The sequence below is a fragment of the Anolis sagrei genome, chromosome 7 (assembly GCF_037176765.1).
Source record: "Anolis sagrei isolate rAnoSag1 chromosome 7, rAnoSag1.mat, whole genome shotgun sequence".
Classification (NCBI taxonomy): domain Eukaryota; kingdom Metazoa; phylum Chordata; class Lepidosauria; order Squamata; family Dactyloidae; genus Anolis; species Anolis sagrei.
In genome coordinates, this window is record NC_090027.1 from 44,025,428 (window position 1) to 44,049,871 (window position 24,444).

Sequence of the window (24,444 nt, forward strand, 5' to 3'; positions counted from 1 at the left end):
AAGGAAAGAAGTGAAGGAAGGAGGGAGGGAGGACAGAAGGAAGAATGGAAGGAAGAAAATCAAGAAAGAATAGAGGGAAGGAGGAAAGGAAGGAAGAGAGAAAAGGGAAGGGAAGGGAGGAAGAAAAAGTAAGGGAGAAGGAGGGAAGGAAAGGAAGGAAGGAAGGAAGGAAGAAAAAGGAAAGGAGGGGTGAGAGGAAGGAAGGAGGAAAAGGGAAGTAGAAAAGAGGAAGAAAGAAAAAAGGAAGTGAAGGGGGAGTGAGGGAGGAAAAAAGGAAGGGGGGGGGAAAGGAGGGAGGAAGGAAAGAAGGGAGGGAGGGGGAGAGAGAAAGGGAGGGAGGGAGGAGGACAGAAGGAAGAATGGAAGGAAGAAAATGAAGAAAGAATGGAGGGAAGCAGAAAGGAAGGAGGGAAGGAAGGAAGGAAGAAAAGGGAAGGGAGGAAGAAAAAGTAAGGGAGAAGGAAGGGAGAAAAGGAAGTAGAAAAAAGAGGAAGGAAGAAAAAAAGGAAGGCAGGAAGAACGAAAGGAAGAAAGTATGCAAGGAAGGAAGGAAGGAAGGAGAAGGAAGAAAGGAGGGAGGGAGGAGGAAAGAAAGAAAGGGAGAAAGGAATGAGATAGAAAAGGAGGGAGGGAGGGAAGAAGGGAGGAAGAAAAGAAGGGAGAGAGGGGAGAGAGAAAGGAAGAAGGAAGGAAAAGAAGGAAGGAAATAGGAAGGTAAGGAGGCAGGCAGGCTCCCTGGCCCAAGGCATCCTTCTTCACCTCCCTTGCTCCTTCCCTCCCTCCAGCAGCGTGGATGCAAACCAGGCCCCTTTGGCTGGGGGGGGGGGGGGTGGACTACAACTCCCGGCGAGCTTCGCACGGCCTCCCGCTCCTCCTCCTCCTCCTCCTCCTCTTCTTCTCCTCCTCCGGCTCCGGGCTCCATTGCCCAGGCCCAGCGCCCGGTCCGGCCGGGAGAAGAAGGAGGAAGAGAGGAAGCAAGGAAGGAAGGAAGGAAGGAAGGAAGAAGAGGAAGAGGAGGAGGAGGAGGAAGGCCCGCGGGGAGGGCGCCCCCCTCCCATTGAAGGAAGGCCTCCTCTCCCCCCCCCCCACCCCCGCTTGTCTCTGAGGCCTCTTCATCCTTCTCCACTTCCTTCTCCTTTTCTTCCTCCTCCTCCTCCTCTCCATCATCCTCACTCACCCTTCTCCTTTTCCTGCTCCTCTAATTACTCCTCTTCATCCTCATCATCCTCTTCCTTCTCCCTTCCCTCCTCCTCCTCTTCTTGCTTCTCTTCATCCTCTCCCTCTCCTTTTCCTTTTCTTCCTCCCGTTCTCTTCTCAATTCTCCTCTTTTCCTAATTCCTCCTCTTCATCCTCCTTTTCCTCCTCCTCCTATTGCTCCCCCTCGTCCTCCTCTTCCTCTTCTTCCTCCATCTCTTCCTCTTTATCTTCATCTTCCCCTTCTTCCTCCTTCCCTTCCTCCTCCTCTTTCTCTTCATCTTCCTCTTCTCATCCCCATCCTCCTCCTCTTCCTCCTTCTTATTCCTCTTTCTCCATCCTCCTCTTCATTCTCTTCGTTCTCTTCGTCCTCTCTCCTCCTCCTCTTGTCCTTCTTCTTCCTCCTCTTCCTCCTTCCCTTCCTCTTCTTCTTCCTCTTCATCTTCGTATCTCCATCCTCCTCCTCTTCCCTTCCTCTTCCTCCTTCTTATTCCTCTTCCTCTTCTTCTCCATCCTCCACTTCATTCTCTTTTTCCTCCTCCTCTTATTCCTCCTCTTCTCCTTCTTCCTCCTCTTCCTCCTTCCCTTCCTCCTCTTCTTCCTCTTCCTCTTCCTCTTTGCATCCCCATCCTCCTCCTCTTCCCTTCCTCTTCCTCCTTCTTATTCCTCTTCCTCCTCTTCTTCACCATCCTCTTCATTCTCTTTTTCCTCCTCTCCCCCTCCTCTTCCTCCTCTTCTTCTTCCTCCTCTTCTTCCTCCCCTTCCTCTTCACACTCCTCCTCTTCTTCTTCCTCTGCTTCTTCTTCTTCTTCCTCTTCCTCCTCCCCTTCCTCTTCCTCTTCGCATCCCCTTCCTCCTCCAACACCGCCACCTCTCCTCCTTCCTCCCCTTCCTCCCCCGCTTCCTCCTGTCACTCCTCTTCCTCCTCCTCCTTTTCCTTTTCCCGTCCTCCTTCCTCCTCCCCCTCTCCCTCCCCCTGCCCCTCCCCCAGGGGCCCCAGCATGGCCAAAGGGGGGCCCCTGCTGCCCCTGCTCCTCCCCCTCTTCCTCCTCCTGCTGCTGCCCCTGGGGCCCCTGCTAGTGGGGGCCCTCCCCTCCGGGGCCCTGCGCCTCCCTTTGCAAGCCGGGGCCCCCGCCTCACTGCGCGCCCCCCAAAAAGAGGCCCCAGGGGAGGGCGCCTTCACGGCCATGCTGGACAACCTGCGGGGAAAGTCCGGGCAGGGCTACTACCTCCAGATGACCGTGGGCAGCCCCCCACAGAAGGTAAGCCCAAGGAAGAAGCCATTTGGAAGCCTTCACCATGGCCAGAGTGCCATCGTCATCATCATCATCATCATCCCACAGTGGTGTTGTTGTTGTTGTTGTTGTTATTCCAGAATGTCATTAATGTTATTACTTCACAGTCTTCTCCATGGCCAGGGTGTCATCATCATCATCATCATAATCATCCCACAGTGTCATTACTACTACTACTACTACTTTGCAGTCTTCTCCATGGCCAGTCTCATCATCATCATCATCATCATCATTTCACAGTGTTGTTATTGTTGTTGTTGTTATTGTTATTATTATGTCATTAATAATATTACTTTGCAGTCTTCTCCATGGCCAGGGTGTCATCATCATCATCATTCCACAGTGTCATTACTACTACTACTACTACTACTACTTTGCAGTCTTCTCCATGGCCAGTCTCATCATCATCATCATCATCATTCCACAGTGTTGTTATTGTTGTTGTTATTGTTATTGTTATTATTATTCCAGAATGTCATTAATATTATTACTTCGCAGTCTTCTCCATGGCCAGGGTGTCATCATCATCATCATTCCACAGTGTCATTACTACTACTACTACTACTACTACTTTGCAGTCTTCTCCATGGCCAGTCTCATCATCATCATCATCATTCCACAGTGTTGTTTTGTTGTTGTTGTTGTTGTTGTTATTGTTATTATTATTATTCCAGAATGTCATTAATATTATTACTTCGCAGTCTTCTCCATGGCCAGGGTGTCATCATCATCATCATTCCACAGTGTCATTACTACTACTACTACTACTACTACTACTTTGCAGTCTTCTCCATGGTCAGTCTCATCATCCTCATCATCATTCCACAGTGTTGTTTTGTTGTTGTTGTTGTTATTGTTATTATTATTATTCCAGAATGTCATTAATATTATTACTTCGTAGTCTTCTCCATGGTCAGGGTGTCATCATCATCATCATTCCACAGTGTCATTACTACTACTACTACTACTACTACTACTTTGCAGTCTTCTCCATGGCCAGTCTCATCATCATCATCATCATTCCACAGTGTTGTTTTGTTGTTGTTGTTGTTGTTATTGTTATTATTATTATTCCAGAATGTCATTAATATTATTACTTCGCAGTCTTCTCCATGGTCAGGGTGTCATCATCATCATCATTCCACAGTGTCATTACTACTACTACTACTACTACTACTACTACTTTGCAGTCTTCTCCATGGCCAGTCTCATCATCATCATCATCATTCCACAGTGTTGTTTTGTTGTTGTTGTTGTTGTTATTGTTATTATTATTATTCCAGAATGTCATTAATATTATTACTTCGCAGTCTTCTCCATGGTCAGGGTGTCATCATCATCATCATTCCACAGTGTCATTACTACTACTACTACTACTACTACTACTACTACTTTGCAGTCTTCTCCATGGCCAGTCTCATCATCATCATCATCATTCCACAGTGTTGTTTTGTTGTTGTTGTTGTTGTTATTGTTATTATTATTATTCCAGAATGTCATTAATATTATTACTTCGTAGTCTTCTCCATGGTCAGGGTGTCATCATCATCATCATTCCACAGTGTCATTACTACTACTACTACTACTACTACTACTTTGCAGTCTTCTCCATGGCCAGTCTCATCATCATCATCATCATTCCACAGTGTTGTTGTTGTTGTTATTGTTATTATTATTATTCCAGAATGTCATTAATATTATTACTTCGTAGTCTTCTCCATGGTCAGGGTGTCATCATCATCATCATTCCACAGTGTCATTACTACTACTACTACTACTACTACTACTACTTTGCAGTCTTCTCCATGGCCAGTCTCATCATCATCATCATCATTCCACAGTGTTGTTGTTGTTGTTGTTGTTATTATTATTATTCCAGAATGTCATTAATATTATTACTTTGCAGTCTTCTCCATAGCCAGAGTGTCATCATCAACATCATCATTCCACAGTGTCATTACTACTATTACTACTACTACTACTACTACTACTACTTTGCAGTCTTCTCCCTGGCCAAAGTGTCATTATTATTATTATTATTATTCCAGAACATCATTAATATAGTATTATTACTTTACAGCCTTCACCATGGCCAGAGTGTCATCACCATCATTCCACAATGTTGCTGTTATTGTTATTATTATTATTATTATTATTATTCCAGAATGTCATTAATATTATTACTTTGCAGTCTTCTCCATGGCCAAAGTGTCATCCTCATCGTCGTCATCGTCATCATCATTCCACAGTGTCATTACTACTACTACTACTACTACTACTACTACTTTGCAGTCTTCTCCATGGCCAACGTGTCATTATTATTATTATTATTATTATTATTCCAGAATGTCATTAATATTATTACTTTGCATTCTTCTCCATGGCCAGAGTGTCGTCATCATCATCAACATCTCACAGTGTCATTACTACTATTACTACTACTACTACTTTGCAATCTTCTCCATGGCCAAAGTGTCATTATTATTATTATTATTATTATTATTATTCCAGAATGTCATTAATATTATTACTTTGCAGTCTTCTCCATGGCCAGAGTGTCATCATCATCATCATTTCACAGTGTCACTACTACTACTACTACTACTACTACTTTGCAGGCTTCTCCATGGCCAAAGTATCATTATTATTATTATTATTATTATTATTCCAGATTATTATTATTATTGTTATTATTTTGCAGTGTTCTCCATGGCCACAGTGTCATAATCATCATCATTTATATTATCATCATCATCATCATTTTGCAGTGTTCCCCATGGCCAAAGTGATGCTGTTGTTGTTGTTGTTGTTGTTGTTTTGCAGTGTTCTCCGTGGCCAGCGTGTCATTGTTATTATTATTCCAGAGTGTCATTATTATTATTATTATTATTATTATTATTATTATTATTAGCCTTCCCCCGCCAAGCGTTGCTGTGGCCCAATCTGTGTATATGTGTGTTTGTGTATATATGTGTCGTTTTGTGCATGTGTTGTAATGTATTTTTTATTTGTTGGTTTTTCAGTGTTTTTATGAGTGACGGTCACTTGTTGGACTGTTAGGTGTCTGATGGTCACTCGTTGGCCTGAGAGTTGTCTTGTGTCCAAATTTGTTCTCAATTCATCCAGTGGTTTTTGAGTTCTGTTAATCCCACAAATGAACATCACATTTTTATTTATATAGACTAGCCGTCCCCTGCCAGGCGTTGCTGTGGCCCAGTCTGGTGATCTGGAAAACGAAGTAATGAGAAAGTGTTGGTTTCTAATCTATGTCATGTCTTTCTGCTTGTGGGTAAACAGTATTTCTTGCTGTTTCTTTGTCAGGGTTGATGTGGAGATTGTGTTTTTTGCCTACTCTGGAACATCCAACTTATAATTGTCCTTCTTTAAGGGTCCCTTTCAAATCTAGGATACTATATCTGTCATATACATATATGTGTGTGTGAATCATATCTATCTATCTACTAGCTGTCCCCTGCCAGGCGTTGCTGTGGCCCAGTCTGTTGATCTGGAAAATAAAGTAATGAGAAAGTGTTTGTTTCTAATATATGTCATGTCTTTCTGCTTGTGGGTAAACAGTATTTCTTGCTGTTTCTTTGTCAGGGTTGATGTGGAGAGTGTCTGGTTTGCCTACTCTGGAACAGGCAACATATCATTGTCCTTCTTTAAGGGTCCCTTTCAAATCTATGATATTATATCTCTCTCTGTGTTAATCATATCTATCTATCTATCTATCTATCTATCTATATCTATTCCTGGATGGCTCTTTGTTAGGAGGACTTTGTTTACCTTTTCTTGCCCCGATGAAGGGCGTTGGACTGGATGGTCTTAAGTATTTTCTGTTGGTCATGGGGGTTCTGTGTGGGAAGTTTACCCCAATTCTGTTGTTTGTGGGGTTCAGAATGCTCTTTGATTGTAGGTGAACTGTGAGTCCCAGTGACTATAACTCCCAAATGTCAAGGTCTATTTCCCTCAAACTCCATCTCTGTTCATATTTGGGCGTACTGAGTGCTTGTGCCAAGTTTGGTCCAGATCCATCATTGTTTGAGTCCACAGTGGTCTCTGGATGTAAGTGAACTACAACTCCCAACCTCAAGGTCAATGCCCACCAAAGCCTTCCAGAATTTTCTGTTGGCCATGGGAGTTCTGTGTGCCAAGTTTGCTTCAATTCCATCGTTGGTGGAGTTCAGAATGATCTTCGATTGTAGGTGAACTATAAATCCCAGCGACTACAACTCCCAAATGACAAAATTATATATTTTTTGAGTGATGGTCACTCCTTGTGTTGTGAGACGTTTTGTTGCCAAATTTGGTGTGATTTTGTTCATTGGTTCTTTTGTTTTTAAGGCACTCATTATGCACAGAGCATTTATATATATATAGATATATATGGCTGGATGGCCCTTTGTCAGGAGGGCTTTGGTTATGTTTTCTTGCCCTGGTGAAGGGAGTTGGACTGTTTTGTATCACAAAATCACAAGTTGGGCACTTCCCAGGTGTCTAGGACTGTGTGATTTATTATTATTATTATTATTATTATTATTATTATTATTATTAGTAGTAGTAGTAGTAGTAGTAGTATTAGTAGTAGTAGTATTAGTATTATTAATATATATATATCTGGGAAGAGTTAAGCCTCGGCTCTTTATATTATTTGATTTGCCCGATCATGAAAATTATCCGATCCATCGCCTCCTATTTCTCTTTCTCCTATTCCACCCCCTCCCAATCCTCCTTAATATTATCTCCATGTGTGTATTTGCGTTCTCCTTTCAGGGATATCATCTGGTAGTATCATATCATCTGATCAATATCCCAGCTCTACGATGCAATGATTCGATGACCCTCCCTGGATCAGTATGGAGGGAAGGGAGAGTGGCCGGGTGCCAGGAGAGAGAAAGCTGCCAGCGACATATGGCGCTTTCGGCAGAATTAAAGGTTCCTTATATAAAGTGTGTGTGTGTGTGTTTGCGTGTGAACACGCAAATGGGAGGAGGAGGCGGCTTGCGAGGAGTCAGGCTTCACTTCACTTGTCTTGTTTGTTGAGCTTTCCAGGGGAAAATATATTTGTCTATTTGAAGTTGTATTGCAGAGCTTTAGTTGTGAGCCACATTGAGTCTCCATATTAATAATAATAATAATCTTATTATTTATCTATTTATTTATTTACTGCTATATCTTTTATCTCTGCATATGGGGACTCAAAGCGACTCACCATCAAAAACATTACAAATTCAAATATACAAATATATAATAATAAAACAGTATATTCAATATAATAATAATAATAATAATCTTACTATTTATCTATTTATTCATATCCTCTATCTCTGCATATGGAGACTCAAAGCGACTCACTGTCAAAAACATTACAACTTCAAATATACTAATATACAATAATAAAACAGTATACTCAATATAATAATAATAATCTTACTATTTATTTATCTATTTATTTATATCTTTTATCTCTGCATATGGAGACTCAAAGCGACTCACTGTCAAAAACATTACAACTTCAAATATACTAATATACAATAATAAAACAGTATACTCAATATAATAATAATAATCTTACTATTTATTTATCTATTTATTTATATCTTTTATCTCTGCATATGGAGACTCAAAGCGACTCACCATCAAAAACATCACAACTTCAAATATACAAATATACAATAATAAAACAGTATATTCAATTATAATAATAATAATCTTATTGTTTATCTATTTATTTATATCTTTTATCTCTGCATATGGAGACTCAAAGCGACTCACCATCAAAAACATTACAACTTCAAATATACAATAATAAAACAGTATACTCAATATAATAATAATAATCTTAATATTTATCTATTTATTTATTTATATCTTTTATCTCTGCATATGGAGACAAAGCAACTCACCATCAAAAACATTCAACTTTAAAAACATTACAACTTCAAATATACAAATATACAATAATAAAACAGTATATTCAATATAATAATAATAATCTTACTATTTATCTGTTTATCTATTTATTCATATCCTCTATCTCAGCATATGGAGACTCAAAGCGACTCGCCATCAAAAACATCACAACTTCAAATATACTAATACACAATAATAAAACAGTATACTCAGTATAATAATAATAATCTTACTATTTATTTATCTATTTATTTATATCTTTTATCTCTGCATATGGAGACTCAAAGTGACTCACCGTCAAAAACATTACAACTTCAAATATACAAATATATAATAATAAAACAGAATATTCAATATAATAATAATAATAATCTTACTATTTATTTATTCATATCCTCTATCTCTGCATATGGAGACTCAAAGTGACTCACCATCAAAAGCATCACAACTTCAAATATACAAATATACAATAATAAAACAGAATATTCAATATAATAATAATAATCTTACTATTTATCTATTTATCTATTTATTCATATTCTCTATCTCTGCATATGGAGAGTCGGAGTGACTCACCATCAAAAACATTACAACAAATATACAAATATACAATAATAAAACAGTATATTCAATTATAATAATAATCTTATTGTTTATCTATTTATTTATATCTTTTATTTCTGCATATGGAGACTCAAAGCGACTCACCATCAAAAACATTCAACTTCAAAAACATTACAACTTCAAATATACAAATATATAATAATAAAACATATTATATTCAATATAATAATAATAATCTTACTACTTATCTATTTATTTATATCTTTTATTTCTGTATATGGAGACTCAAAATGACTCACCATCAAAAACATTCAACTTCAAATACACAAATATATAATAATAAAACAGTATATTCAATATAATAATAATAATCTTACTATTTATCTATTTATTCATATCCTCTATCTCTGCATATGAAAAGTCGAAGCGACTCACCATCAAAAACATTACAACAAATATACAATAATAAAACAGTATATTCAATATAATAATAATAATAATAATTTTACTATTTATTTATTCAAGCGACTCACCATCAAAAACATCACCAACTTCAAATATACTAATACACAATAATAAAACATTATATGTGATCAGTAGGAATACATTAGTATTAATGCATTACTAGATTGTTATATATTATTATATTGTATTATTATTATTATTATTATATTGTATTACATTGTAATGTTCCTACGTATATACAATATATTATATTATTAGCCTAGCACAATATTAGTATTATATATCATTATCCTGCAGTATACCACTATACTGCAATATTATTAGTAATATTTCATGTCATATAATAATATATTATATATGATCAGTAGTAATTATATTATATATGATCAGTAGTAATTATATTTAATACATTAGTATTACTGCATTACTATATTGTTATATATTATTATATTGTAGTATTATTATTAGTATTATATTGTATTACATTGTAATATTGTTATGTATATGCAACATATTATATTATTAGCCTAGCACAATATTAGTATTATATATTATTATACAGTTTACCACTATCCTGCAATATTATTAGTAATATTGTGTATTAATATATAATACACTATTATTATATTATTATATTGTACTTTATTAGTATGCTACAATATATAAAATACAGGACCAGAATATTATACTATTACTATTATATAATACTAACTGTCCCTTGCCACGTGTTGCTGTGGCTCAGTCTGTTGATCTGGAAAATAAAGTAATGAGAAAGTGTTGGTTTCTAATCTATGGAATGTCTTTCTGCTTGTGGGTAAACAGTATTTCTTGCCGTTTCTTTGCCAGTGTTGATGTGGAGAGTGCCTGGTTTGCCTACTCTGGAACATGCAAGATATCATTGTCCTTCTTTTGGGGTCCCTTTCAAATCTAGGATACTATATCTATGTGTGTATGAATCATATCTATTTATCTATCTTTCTATCTATCTATCTCGATGGCTGGATGGCTCTTTGTCAGGAGGATGACAAAGATGAAGGGAGTTGGATTGGATGAAGGGAGTTGGATTGGATGGCCTTAAGTATTTTCTGTTGGTCATGGGGGTTCTGTGTGGGAAGTTTGCCCCGATTCTGTCGTTCGTGGCGTTCAGAATGCTCTTTGATTGTAGGTGAACTGTGAATCCCAGTGACTACAACTCCCAAATGTCAAGGTCTATTTCCCCCCCCCCCCCCCAAACTCCATCTCTGTTCATATTTGGGCGTATTGAGTGCTTGTGCCAAGTTTGGGCCAGATCCATCATTGTTTGAGTGCACAGTGATCTCTGTATGTAGTTGAACTACAACTCCCAATCTCAAGGTCAATGCCCACCAAGCCCTTCCATTATTTTCTGTTGGTCGTGGGAGTTCAGTGTGCCAAGTTTGGTTCAATTCCATCGTTGATGGAGTTCAGAATGCTCTTTGATTGTAGGTGAACTATAAATCCCAGCGACTACAACTCCCAAATGACAAAATTATAAATTTTTGAGTGATGGTCACTCCTTGTGTTGTGAGATGTTTTGTCGCCAAATTTGGTGTGATTTCGTTCATTGGTTCTTTTGTTTTTAAGGTACTCATTATGCACAGAGCATTTATATATAGATAGATAGATAGATAGATAGATAGATAGATAGATAGATATTGTACTCTATCGTAAGTTGTAGTATATTTACAACTGTTAGGAATTGTGGGAGTCCAAAATACCTGGAGGGCCAAAGTTTGCCCATGGCTGTATTGAAGGCTCTTGTGATGAGGATGAGCATCCACTCCAAGCTGTAGCCTGAAGGCCAAAAGCCCTGTCCATGGTGCTGAAAGTAGGATTGATGTTCAGCACCTTGGAGAGGGGCCTCAAGGGGAAGTCTTCATTGCTCCATTGACATGGGTGGCTTGCAATGCTAACTGATTTCTGCTCTGCCCAACGCCCTGTTGAGCTCTAGGCTTCCACAAGCATCATCATCACCATCTTCTTCATCATCATCATCATCATCATGTTTATTTATACCCCGCTTTTTCTCTCCACAAGGAGACTCAAAGCGACAATGTAACTATTACTACTATTAGAATGCAATCTGTATAAATAAAAATGTCATGTTCGTTTGTGGGATGAACAGAACTCAAAAACCACTGGACGAATGGACACCAAATTTGGACACAAGGCACCTAACAACCCAATGTATGTCCTTCACTCAAAAAATTGATTTTGTCATGTGGGAATTGTAGTTGCTGGGATTTATAGTTCACCTACAATGAAAGAGCGTTCTGAACCCCACCAACGATGGAATTGAACCAAACTTGGCACACAGTTCTCCCATGACCAACAGAAAATACTGGAAGGGTTTGGTGGGCACTGTCCTTTGGTTTCGGAGTTGTAGTTCACCTACATCCAGAGATCACTGTAGACTCAAACAATGATGGATCTGGACCACACTCTACAGGAATACTCAATATGCCCAAATGTTAACACTGGTAGAGTTTGGGGAAAATAGAATCTTGACATTTGGGAGTTGTAGTTGTTGGGATTTATAGTTCACCTACAATCACAGAGCATTCTGAACCCCACCAAACCTCCCACACAGAACCCCCATGTGGGCCACAGCAACGGATGGCAGGGGACGGCTAGTAATAATAATAATAATTATAATTATAATTATAATACTTTATTTATATCCCATCCCCTCTTTCCGAAGGGAAAGAGGGGTGGCACACAGTAGAAAAAAATACAGTATACATAATAATACTTGACTAACCAAGACAAAAAACATTCATCAACCCGCGATTAAACAATAAAAATGTCAGAATAAATATAAACTGGGTGATGATTCAAACATGTTATACACCATAGGCACAAACCAGCTCCTATCAATAAAATAGTAAAAATCCAGTTAGTATTGGGATCAATTAAAAACTCCATCACTTAAGTTGTAGTTAACCATTGTCAAAAGCCTGCTTCCACATCCATGTTTGTAGTTCCCCTAAAGGTCAACTGTGAGGGCGATGGGACCATGAGTAGGGTGAATCTTAAGGCCCAAGTAGGCTGGACCTAAACCGTAATGATAATAATAATAGTAATAATAATAATAGTAGTAGTAGTTTTATTTCTTGCCCGTCTCTTCTCGTGGTTCAAGGCAAGTTACAGCACTACTAAAACATAACCAAACACACAATCATTTTAAAACACTCCACAAAACATATATATTAAAAAATATGTCCACAAGACAAAAATTAGGCATGCAGTGTTAAAATTCATCAGCCATGGGGAGAGGCAGCTAAGAAACAAAATTATTATTATTATTGTATTGTCAAAGCCTTTCATGGCCGGAATCACTGGATTGTTGGGAGTTTTCCGGGCTGCCTGGCCCTATTCCAGAAGCATTCTGTCCTGACGTTTTGTCCGCATCATTGACAAGCATCCTCAGAGGTTATGTATGAGGTCTGTTGGAAACTAGGCAAGTGAGGTTTATATATCTGTGGGAGAAAGAACTCTTGTCTGTTTGAGATAGGTGTGAATGTTGCAATTGGCCCCCTTGATTATTATATAATGGTCTTGCAACTTCAAAGCCTGGCTGGTTGCTGCCTGGGAGAATCCTTCGTTGGTAGGGGATTAGCTGGTCCTGATTGTTTCTTGTCTGGAATTCCCCTGTTTTTGAGTGTTGTTCTTTATTTACTGACCTGATTCTAGAGTTTTGTTCATTTCACTTCCTTTCTGTTGAAATTATCTACATGGTTTCAGTGGCTTCTCAGTGTACTCTGACATGGTGGTTAGAAGAGTACTCCAGCATTCCTATGTTCTCAAATACTATGCTGTATTTTATTATTATTATTATTATTATTATTATTATTATTGTTGTTATTAAACATTAAGACCAGAAATTCATAACATTCATACAGATGACGCTGATAAATTGGTGACTGTGGATAATAAAATGAGCAAGTTAAAACTTACTCCGCTAAAATCATTTAGTTCTTTGGAGTCTCCTTTGGGAGAGAAGAAGTGGGATATAAATAATGGTGGTGGTGATGATGATGATGATGATGATGATGATGCATCAATAATAATAACAATAACAACAATAAGAATGTGAGTCTTTTTCAGGAGAGATAAAATGGGGTATAAATAAATATAACAACAACAACAACAACAAGGTGCCTGGTTTGATTGCAATGCAAGGAGTTTCTGGATAGCAAAGCCATGAGTTCTCAAACAGTTGTGTTTTGGAAAAGCAGAAGAAGAAGGTGAAGAAGTAGTAGAAGAAAAAGAAGGAGAAGTAGAAGAAGAGGGAGAAGAAGCAGAAGAGGAGGAAGAGGTAGAAGTAGTAGAAGATGAAGAAGTAGAAGAAGTAGAAAGAGAAGAAGTAGAAAGAGAAGAGGCGGAGGAAGAGGAAGAGGTAGAAGCAGTAGAGGTAGAAGTAGTAGAAGTAATAGAAAGAGAAGAGGAAGAAAAAGAAAAGAAGAAGCAGAAAAGGAGTCAAAGTAGTAGAAGTAATAGAAGAGGAAGAGGTAGAAGGGGAAGGAGAGAAAAATCAAGGTAGAATGAGAAGAAGAAAAAGAAGAACAGAGGTGGAAGAAGAAGAGGAGGAGGAAGAAGATGAAGAAGTCTTCTCTTCTTCCAGGTGCATTGCCACTGAGATGTATCAATGTGAGTTTGTGTGGCTTGTCATTGGAGAGCCCTGACCTTCCTCTGGCGCACACGGAAGCTGATCCGCCTGCGGCTTGCTGCTTCAGTTGCAATTGCTGTCTCTCTATTTAGGGAACCGGAGCCTCTTGCTTGCTTGCAAACCCAGGCTCCTTGCAGAAGACTCCAAATTTTCCTAATGTTTGAATCCATTGCTCCAGGGAGTCCCATGGGCCAGATACAGCCCTCCAAGCAGCATTGCATCCAGGCAGGACCCCTTCTCCCTCAGTGGAACAGGATGTATATCCTCCTCTCTTGCTGCCCTCGTCTCTAAGCCAAACCTTGCGCTTGAGCACCCCTTATCCAGAGATCTTCAGAATCCAAAATTGCATGCATATCCCAATACAGGCATTGCAAAATCCAAAACACGTTTGGTCCCAAGCATTTTGGAAAAGGGATACTCAACTTGTCCTAGTGGGAAGAGCCCAGATTGTTGTAGTCTGGACGGCGGTGGATCATGGAATGGCACCCTGGACGTTGGTCTTTGTTGCAATGCTTCTCGTAGGATTTGTATGATTGTTGAATGTGTTGTATTGTCTGATTCCCTCAGCTCAGGACAGAGTTTAGCTTTCCTTCTCGACTGATAATTGCTTTTCCTTCTTAACTGATGTTGTTTTTCCTTCTGAAGTGAGGAATCATTGCAAACACTCCCTTTAACTTAGTCATTGTCTTTGGTAATGGAAACATGTTGTTTTCCACCAAGCGTCAACATTTGTTTCTGGTCATCCATGTCAGCAGTTCAGCAGCAACTTCTAATGACAGTTCTTCTTTTTGTAGTTTTCCAGGCTTTCCTTCTTAGCGTGGCATCTTTAGGTCTCCAGCTGTACATCTTTCATACAATTCCATTCCATTCCAACCACACGTTGTATATTATTCCTGACGCTTTCCTCTCCTTCCTCTTGCAGCTGAATATCCTGGTGGACACCGGGAGCAGCAACTTTGCAGTGGGAGCAGCTCCGCACCCCTTCCTAAGGCGATACTACCGGCGCCAGCTGTGAGTATGGGCCACATCTCTTGCCAATAGACCAGGCATGGGCCAACTTGTGCCCTCCAGGTGTTTTGGACTACAACTCCCACAATTCCTAACAACCTGTTGGATAGCAACAGCAAAGGATGTTTTGGCCTTTTCCTGGCTGCCCTACATCTTCATAGCGTTCTGTCCTGCATCTGTTCTCCTTTGCAACTCTGGGGGGTAGACTAGATGGCCTTTGGGGGCTCTTTCCAGTGAAAAGCCTCCTGCTACTACAGGAGCCCTCTTGCTTGGTTGCCCTGCATCCTCATGTCTTCCAGGGGTGGACTAGAAGGCCTTTGGGGACCCCTTCTGGTTCTATGATTCTGTGAAAGGCTCCCCTGCAGCTATGGGAGTGCTGTCTTTGACCTGCCTGCCTGCCTTGCCTGCTCACGGCTTGCTTCTCTTGCAGGTCCAGCACGTACCGGGACCTGGGTCGGGGGGTGTACGTGCCCTACACGCAGGGCAAGTGGGAAGGGCAGCTGGGCACGGACCTGGTGGCCATCCCTCATGGGCCCAACGTCACCGTCCGCGCCAACATCGCTGCCATCACCGACTCTGACAAGTTCTTCATCAATGGCTCCAACTGGGAAGGCATCCTGGGCCTGGCCTACGCTGAGATCGCACGGGTGAGAGGCAGGCTCACTTTCATGCCGTTCCCCTTGCCAGTCTATTATTGTTATTATTATTATTATTATTATTATTATTATTATAGTATTTAATAATTTGCTGGATTATTATTATTATTGTTGTTGTTGTTGTTGTTGTATTTATTCATTGCCAGTCTGTTGTTTTTGTTGTTGTTGTTGTTATTATTATTATTATTATTATTATTATTAAAGTATTTATTTATTTGCCGGGATTATTATTATTATTATTATTATTATTATTATTATTATTGTATTTATTCATTGCCGGTCTGTTGTTGTTGTTGTTGTTGTTGTTGTTATTATTATTATTATTAAAGTATTTATTTATTTGCCGGTTAATTTATTATTATTATTATTAATTATTATTGTATTTACTCATTTGCCGGTCTATTGCTGTTGTTGCTGCTGTTAGTATTAGTATTTATTTGCCAGATTATTATTATTATTATTATTATTATTACTATTATTATTATTATTGAATTTATTCATTTGCAAGTCTATTGCTGTTGTTGTTGCTGTTAGTATTAGTATTAAAGTATTTATTTGCCAGATTATTATTGTTGTTGTTGTGTTTATTCATTTGCCTGTCTATTGCTGTTATTGTTGTTGCTGTTAGTATTAGTATTAAAGTATTTATTTATTTCCCAGTTTATTATTATTGACACAAAAGCACAGTATGTCACAGCAAACGAGATCTATATGCTGGATATTATTATTATTATTATTATTATTATTATTAGCCAGTCCATTATTATTATTTAAGTATTTCTTTGCAAACACATTTCCGTGTGTTTGCAAATAAATACTTAAACAATAATAACAACAACAACAATAATAATAATGATAATAATAATAATAATAATAATTATTATTATTATTATTATTTCCATGCTGCTTTTGAGCCTCTTTTATAGACTTTTGCCGGTCTATCATCATCATCATTATTATTATTATTATTATTATTATTATTATTATTATTATTATTACTTTATGGCCCTTGACTTGGCCTTAGAGATTTTTTACTTTGCCTTTCTATCATGATGTTTGAAATACTAACCCATCCATTATCTTGCATGCAAAATACCTTACATCTAGTTGGCAATTCTCTCTTTCCATCCGTCCGTCCGTCTTCTTTCCAGCCCGACGACAGCCTGGAGCCCTTCTTTGACTCCCTGGTGAAGCAGACGCAGGTCCCCAACGTCTTCTCCCTGCAGCTCTGTGGGGCCGGCTTCCTGCCCAACGACACCGAGGCTCTGGCTTCCGTGGGGGGCAGCATGGTGAGAGAGCAAGCGGGGGGCTACGTTGCACCAAGACCCCTTCTCTGCACCTAGAGAGAGGCAAAAGCCACTCTGAGCATGCACAGAGTGCTGTCTTCCCACTGCAGAGGCATTGCGGACACATCAGACATGCTCCAACGGTGGCAGTCTTTAGGAGGAGCCTGAAAACGTGGTTGTTCCAGTGTGCCTTCCCAGATTAAGGAAACTCCCAGCAATATGTCCCTAAACGCACTTTAGTAGTGATCTAAGATTGTCTGCACGCTCCATCCCTCTCCAAAATTTCTGTCCTGTTTATATGTCACCTGGTCATGCCCAGCATTATTTTTTAAATTTTTAATTAGTACATTTGGCCCTGACATAGGTTTGTAAACGTCGCTGTGTTATTGTTAATGTTTATTGCTATTTTCTGTTTATGAGCTTTATTTATTGTTGTATTATTGTTGCTATTGTTTTATTGTTGTATTGTGGGCTCGGCCTCATGTAAGCCGCACCGAATCCCTTGGGGAGATGGTTGTTGTTGTTGTTCATTCGTTCAGTCGTCTCCGACTCTTCGTGACCTCATGGACCAGTCCACACCAGAGCTCCCTGTTGGCCGTCACCACCCCCAGCTCCTTCAAGGTCAGTCCAGTCACTTCAAGGCTGCCATCCATCCATCTTGCCCTTGGTCGGCCCCTTTTCCTTTTTCCTTCCACTTTCCCCAGCATAATTGTCTTCTCTAGGCTTTCCTGTCTCCTCATGATGTGGCCAAAGGACTTCAACTTTGTCTCTAGTCTCCTTCCCTCCAATGAGCAGCCGGGCTTTATTTCCTGGAGGATGGACTGGTTGGATCTTCTCGCAGTCCAAGGCACTCTCAGCACTTTCCTCCAACACCACAGCTCAAAAGCATCTCTCTTCCTTCACTCAGCCTAATAATAATAATAATAATAATAATAATAATAATAATAATAATAATAATAATAAAATACATTTCATGCCAGAAGCACTGCAGTGCAGCTGGGAATAAGGGAAGGGGGCTTGTTTCTTGCAAGCCTCAAGCTAGTACCTATTATTATTATTATTATTATTATTATTATTATTATTATGACATTGTTCTGCTCAGAAATCTTCAGTTTAATAGCAAGTCAAATATACAGAAATACCTTATTCAAGGAAATATGTAGATCAGATCTTTTTGCAAAACTTTCAAACCTAGCCACCAGGCAAGAGAGAGGGAAAGGGGGGTGGTATTCATTGCTCCATTCCACCTGGATTTTCTTTCTCTTTTAATAAGAGTGGAAAATAGTGTGATACGATTATAGCAAGTTTCATCACAATAGCTCTAAAAACAAGGGAGAAACGAGCCCCGCAAGTCCCCCCCCCTTGCTCAATTACTTCACATTACTGTGTTATAGTTATAGAAAAATTTGAGATCCATAGTTTCCGAAATGCCCTCAAAAACTCTATTTGCCCCCCCTCCCCAAATTCGTAATGAGTATCGAAACTTTTTTTTCATTGATCACACATAATTGGCCACGGTGGTCCACGCTCTGGTTACATCCCGTCTAGACTATTGCAACACTCTCTACGTGGGGTTGCCCTTGAAGACTGCTCGGAAGCTTCAAATGGTCCAGCGCTCAGCAGCCAGGTTACTAACAGGAGCGGCACTCAGGGAGCATACCACTCCTCTGTTGCACCAGCTCCACTGGCTGCCAATTTGCTACTGGGCACAATTCAAAGTGCTGGCCTTAGTCTATAATAGCCCTAAACGGTTCTGGCCCTACTTACCTCTCCGAACGCATCTCCTCCTATGAACCAACCAGGACATTAAGATCTTCTGGGGAGGCCCTGCTCTCGATCCCGCCTGCATCGCAGGCGCGCCTGGGGGGGACGAGAGACAGGGCCTTCTCGGTGGTGGCCCCTCGGCAGTGGAATGCCCTACCTGCAGACATCAGACAGGCTCCCTCGCTGTTGGCGTTCCGGAGGAAGGTGAAGACCTGGCTTTTCGAACAAGCGTTTGGCTAATCAGTGCAATGGAATATAGGAACACGGTGCAATCGAACATAGGAATATGGAAGAAAGGATTACGAGAATGGATTCTGATTTGTTGTTGAGGCGCTATGATAATGATTGTTTATTGATATTGACTGTTATGTATAATGTGTTTTAATTTGCCTATGATACTGTCTTGTGATAATTTGTACTATGTAAACCGCTTTGAGTCGCCTAAGGGCTGAGAAAAGCGGTATAGAAAGAAAGTAAGTAAGTAAGTAAATAAATAAATAATGGATAACTCCATTATACTCCATACCAAACAAAATATACCATCTGGGTTGGAGGGAGGTCAGGAGGGGGAGGGGGAAACAGCAGACTCCCCCTTTCACCCTTTATCGAACGCCCGCCTTGTGACCTTTGCCCTCAGATCATCGGGGGCCTGGATCCGACCCTCTTCCGGGGCAGCGTCTGGTACACGCCGATCCGGAAGGAGTGGTACTACGAGGTCATCATCGTCAAGATTGAGATCAATGGGCAGGACCTCCAGATGGACTGCAAGGAGGTGAAGAGGGGGTGCAGCGCATTGGGGTGGGGGTCCCGTCGCATGGGGCACGGTGCGGGGAGACCTTGCTTTGCGGTGGGAGCCTGAACGTGCTGCTTCTCCTCCGCCCGCAGTACAATTACGACAAGAGCATCGTGGACAGCGGCACCACCAACCTCCGCCTCCCCAAGAAGGTCTTCGAGGCCGCGGTGAAGTCCATCAAGACGGCCTCCTCGGTGAGCGGCAAGCTCGGCCCTCCCTGTTGTTATTATTTTGTCCACACCCTTGCCACGAGCATTTTATTACGCATATATATGCTGCAACAGGTAGTCCAAAATCTTAAAAATATACAAAATATTTCTTATCTCAGCATTTTGAATAAGGTATATTCAACCTGAATCTACAATATAAAATAATGTATTACTATACTATAATGCAGCGTTTCTCAACCTGGGGGTCGGGACCCCTGAGGGGGTCGCAAGGGGGTGTCAGAGGGGTCACCAAAGACCATCAGAAAATGTATTTCTGATGGTCTTTGGAACACAGTGCTCTCTGGAGGTAGGTGAACTACATCTCCCCTAAATCACTGTCAATTCCTCCCAAATTCCTCCAGTATTTTCTATTAGTCATGGGGGCTCTGTGTGGGAAGTTTGGCCCAACTCTATCATTGGTTGGGTTCAAGGGGCTCTTTGATTGTAGGTGAACTATATATCCCAGAAACAACAACTCCCAAATGACAAGGCCTATTTTTCCCAAACTCCACCAGTGTTTGCAGGTGGGCATATTGAGTGATTGTGCAGAGTTTGGTTCAGATTCATCATTGTTTGAGCAGATGCAGCTGAACTACAACTCCAAAACTCAAGGTTAATGCCCACCAAAACCTTCCAGTATTTCCTGTTGGTCTTGAGAGTTCTGTGGGCCAAGTGTGGTTCAGTTCCGTCGTTGGTGGAGTTCAGAATGATCTTTGATTGTAGGTGAACTATAAATCCCAGGAACTACACTTCCCAAATGACAAAATCAATTTGCCCTCAGCCCCACCAGTATTCAAATTTGGGCGTATTTGGTATTTGTGCCAAATTTGGTCCAGTGAATGAAAATACATCCAGCATATCAGATATTTACATTAAGATTCATAACAGGAGCAAAATTGCAGATATGAAGGAGCAACGAAAATAATTGTATGGTTGGGGGTCGCTACATCATGAAGAACTGTACTAAGGGGTCACGGCATTAGGAAGTTGAGAACCACTGCTATAATGTATATATATGTAATATTTATAATAATATAATGCAATATAATAATAATAATAATATGATATTATAATTATACATTTATATTACATGTAATATTACTAATAATATTACAATATAATGGTATAGTACAATATAGTAATATATAATACTGATATTGTACTATGCTAATAATATAATATATTGTATGTATATATACTTTGTAAGCCGCTCTGAGTCCGCTTCGGGGTGAGAAGGGCGGCATATAAATGTTGTAAATAATAAATAATAAATAAATAGGTTCTTGTGGGTTTTTTTCGGGCTATAGGGCCATGTTCTAGAGGCATTTTCTCCTGACGTTTCGCCTGCATCTATGGCAAGCATCCTCAGAGGTGTGAGGTCTGTTGGAATTAGGACAATGGGTTTATATATCTGTGGAATGGCTGGGGTGGGGCAAGGAGCTCTTCCCTGCTGCAGTTAGGTGTGAATGTTTAGCTGATCACCTTCATTAGCATTTGAAGGCCTGCCTGAGCCTGGGAAAATCTGTTGCTGGGAGGTGTTAATCTGTGTCTGGTTTTTTCCTCTCTGTTGTTTAGCTGTTATAATTTTAGAGTTTTTTAATACCGGTAGCCAGATTTTGTTCATTTTCATGGTTTCTTCCTTTCTGTTGAAATTGTCCACATGCTTGTGGATCTCAATGGCTTCTCTGTGTAGTCTGACATGGTGGTTGTTGGTGTGGTCCAGCATGTCTGTGTTCTCAAATAATATGCTGTGTCCAGGCAGGTTCCTCAGGTGCTCCGCTATGGCTGACTTCTCTGGTTGAAGGAGTCTGCAGTGTCTTTCATGTTCCTTGATGCGTGTCTGGGCAATGCTGCGTTTGGTGGTCCCTATGTAGACTTGTCCACAGCTGCATGGTATACAATGGTAGACTCCTGCAGAGGTGAGAGGATCAAAAGGACAAGAGGGATCCTCTCACCTCTGCAGCGCCCAGACAAATCTGGCTACCGGTCCCAGAGTGCCATAGCTATCCCAGTTGGGTTTATGGGATGCCACGAGTGCAGCACCTAACTGCAGCAGGGAAGAGCTCCTTGCCCCACCCCAGCCATTCCACAGATATATACACCCATTTTTCCTACTTCCAACAGACCTCACAACCTCTGAGGATGCTTGCCATAGATGCAGGCGAAACGTCAGGAGAAATGCCTCTAGAACATGGCTCTATAGCCCAAAAAAACCCCACAAGAACCTAGTGATTCCAGCCATGAAAGCCTTCGACAATACAATAAATAAATAATCTCAAAGATTATGATTCTGTCCCTTCCTTCCTCTTCTTCAGACGGAGAAGTTCCCCGACGGCTTCTGGCTGGGGGAGCAGCTGGTCTGCTGGCAAGTGGGCACCACCCCGTGGCACATCTTCCCCGTCATCTCGCTCTACCTGATGGGCGAGGCCACCAACCAGTCCTTCCGCATCAGCATTCTACCCCAGGTGCGTGCCACCATCCACGGCAATGGGATGGGAGCAGTTTCTGCAGGAGGAGGACTACAGGGAGCTTCCCAAGGCCGTTGCCCTTCAGGGTGGTTGGGGAAAAGCCTTGCCCCCTTGACCGGAGGACCCTCCGCTTGCCTCCTTCTCCCCAGCAATACCTGCGCCCCGTGGAGGACGTGGCCACCTCTCAGGACGAGTGCTACAAGTTCGCCATCTCCCAGTCCTCCACCGGCACCGTCATGGGGGCCGTCATTATGGAGGGCTTCTACGTGGTCTTCGACCGGGCCCGCAAGCGCATCGGGTTTGCCGTCAGCACCTGTCACGGTAAGGATGCAACTGGTGTGCGCAAGAGGCGCAAGGGCAGCTGCAGAGCATGGAATCGTAGGATGCTGGAGCTGGAGTCTGACCCCTTTCGCTCTGCCATAAAGGAAACACATGCAGCACCCGTCTTGTGGTGGGCGGAGAAAGCATGTGCCATGCATGGGCCAGTTTTGTGAGAGTCCCAGAGTGCCATAGCTATCCCAGTTGGGTCTATGGGATGCCACGAGTGCAGCAGAGGGTGGCTCGTCAGCCTGGATGCTTGAGCTGGAGTCTGGCCTCTTTTGCTCTGCCATAAAGGAAATGCATGCAGCACCAGTCTTGTGGTGTGGTGGGTGGAGAAAGCATGTGCCATGCATGGGCCAGCTTTGTGAGAGTCCCAAAGTGTCATAGCTATCCCAGTTGGGTCTATGGGATGCCACAAGTGCCACAGAGGGTGGCTCGTTGGCCTGGAGGCTAGAGTTGGAGTCCGAGCCCTTTCATTCTGTCATAAAGGAAACGCATGCAGCACCAGTCTTGTAGTGTGGTGGGCGGAGAAAGCATGTGCCGTGCATGGGCCAGCTTTGTGAGAGTCCCAAAGTGTCATAGCTATCCCAGTTGGGTCTATGGGATGCCACGAGTGCCACAAAGGGTGGCTCGTTGGCCTGGAGGCTAGAGTTGGTGTCCGACCCCTTTTGTTCTGCCATAAAGGAAACACATGCAGCACTGGTCTTGAGTTGGGTGGAGAAAGCATGCGCTGTGCATGGGCCAGCTTTGTGAGAGTCCCAGAGTGCCATAGCTATCCCAGTTGGGTCTGTGGGATGCCACGAGTGCCGCAGAGGGTGGCTCGTCAGCTCGGATGCTAGAGTTGCAATCCGAGCCCTTTCGTTCTGTCATAAAGGAAACACTTGCAGCACCGGTCTTGTGGTGGGCAGAGAAAGCATGTGCCGTGCATGGGCCAGCTTTGTGAGAGTCCCAAAGTGTCATAGCTATCCCAGTTGGGTTTATGGGATGCCACAAGTGCAGCAAAGGGTGGCTCGTCGGCCTGGATGCTAGAGTTGGAGTCTGACCCCTTTCACTCTGCCATAAAGGAAACACAAGTAACAGCGGTCTTGTGGTGGGTGGAGAAAGCATGTGCTATGGATGGGCCAGTTTTGTGAGAGTCCCAAAGTGCCCTAGCTATTCCAGTTGGGTTTATGGGATGCCACCAGTGCAGCAGAGAGTGGCTTGTTGGCGGTGGCTTTGTTTGTGTCCATCTCACCTCTTGCGCCTCCTTCTCCGGTGTCTTCAGTGCACGACGAGTTCCGGACGGTGGCGGTGGAGGGCCCCTTCCCACAGAGCGACATGGAGGACTGCGGCTACAACATCCCCCAGACGGACGAGTCCACCCTGATGACCATCGCCTACGTGATGGCCGCCATCTGCGCCCTCTTCATGCTCCCGCTCTGCCTCATGGTCTCCCAGTGGCGCTGCCTCCGCTGCCTCCAACGGGGCCGGGACGACTTCGCCGACGACATCTCCTTGCTCAAGTGAGCCCTCCCGCGCCCCATGTGGCCTGCGACGGCAGTGGGGCTGGCCACGGCAATGGCAACAGACAACGGGCTCCGTGGAGGATGAAGACGCACTCGTCACTCTGCCGTCGAGAGCCAGCTTTGTTCGCGGGGCACCCGTCTCCCGGACCCTGCGGGCGGGGGACCGGCGAGCCGAATCGGCGAGAAGACGTGCCGCCATTGCGCCATACAATGAGCAAAGGAGACCTGTCCTCTCTTCCTCCTTCTGCCTGTCTTGCCAGCGCCACGATGATGGGGAAGGAGTTGGGAATCTTGGGTTTGGGGGTGGCGTCTCGGC

At 42.0% G+C, this 24,444-nt stretch overlaps 1 protein-coding gene across 1 annotated transcript; it reads left to right on the top strand.

Moving 5' to 3' along the window:
- The first annotated feature begins 1,208 nt into the window (after window positions 1-1,208).
- Window positions 1,209-24,228, top strand: BACE1 (beta-secretase 1). The gene is made up of 9 exons (XM_060787063.2): window positions 1,209-2,456; window positions 15,041-15,129; window positions 15,557-15,773; window positions 16,934-17,071; window positions 19,470-19,604; window positions 19,718-19,819; window positions 22,150-22,299; window positions 22,452-22,623; window positions 23,888-24,228. The coding sequence occupies exons 1-9, from the start codon at window positions 2,196-2,198 to the stop codon at window positions 24,127-24,129; spliced, it is 1,506 nt and encodes a 501-aa protein (XP_060643046.2). The 5' UTR covers window positions 1,209-2,195; the 3' UTR covers window positions 24,130-24,228.
- The last annotated feature ends 216 nt before the right edge of the window (window positions 24,229-24,444 follow it).

Coding starts and splice junctions, on each gene's coding strand:
- BACE1 (XM_060787063.2), top strand. CDS start 2,196: ATGGCCAAAGGGGGGCCCCTGCTGCCCCTGCTCCTCCCCCTCTTCCTC. Junction 2,457..15,040: donor TGGGCAGCCCCCCACAGAAG/GTAAGCCCAAGG, acceptor TTCCTCTTGCAG/CTGAATATCCTGGTGGACAC. Junction 19,820..22,149: donor CCATCAAGACGGCCTCCTCG/GTGAGCGGCAAG, acceptor CCTCTTCTTCAG/ACGGAGAAGTTCCCCGACGG.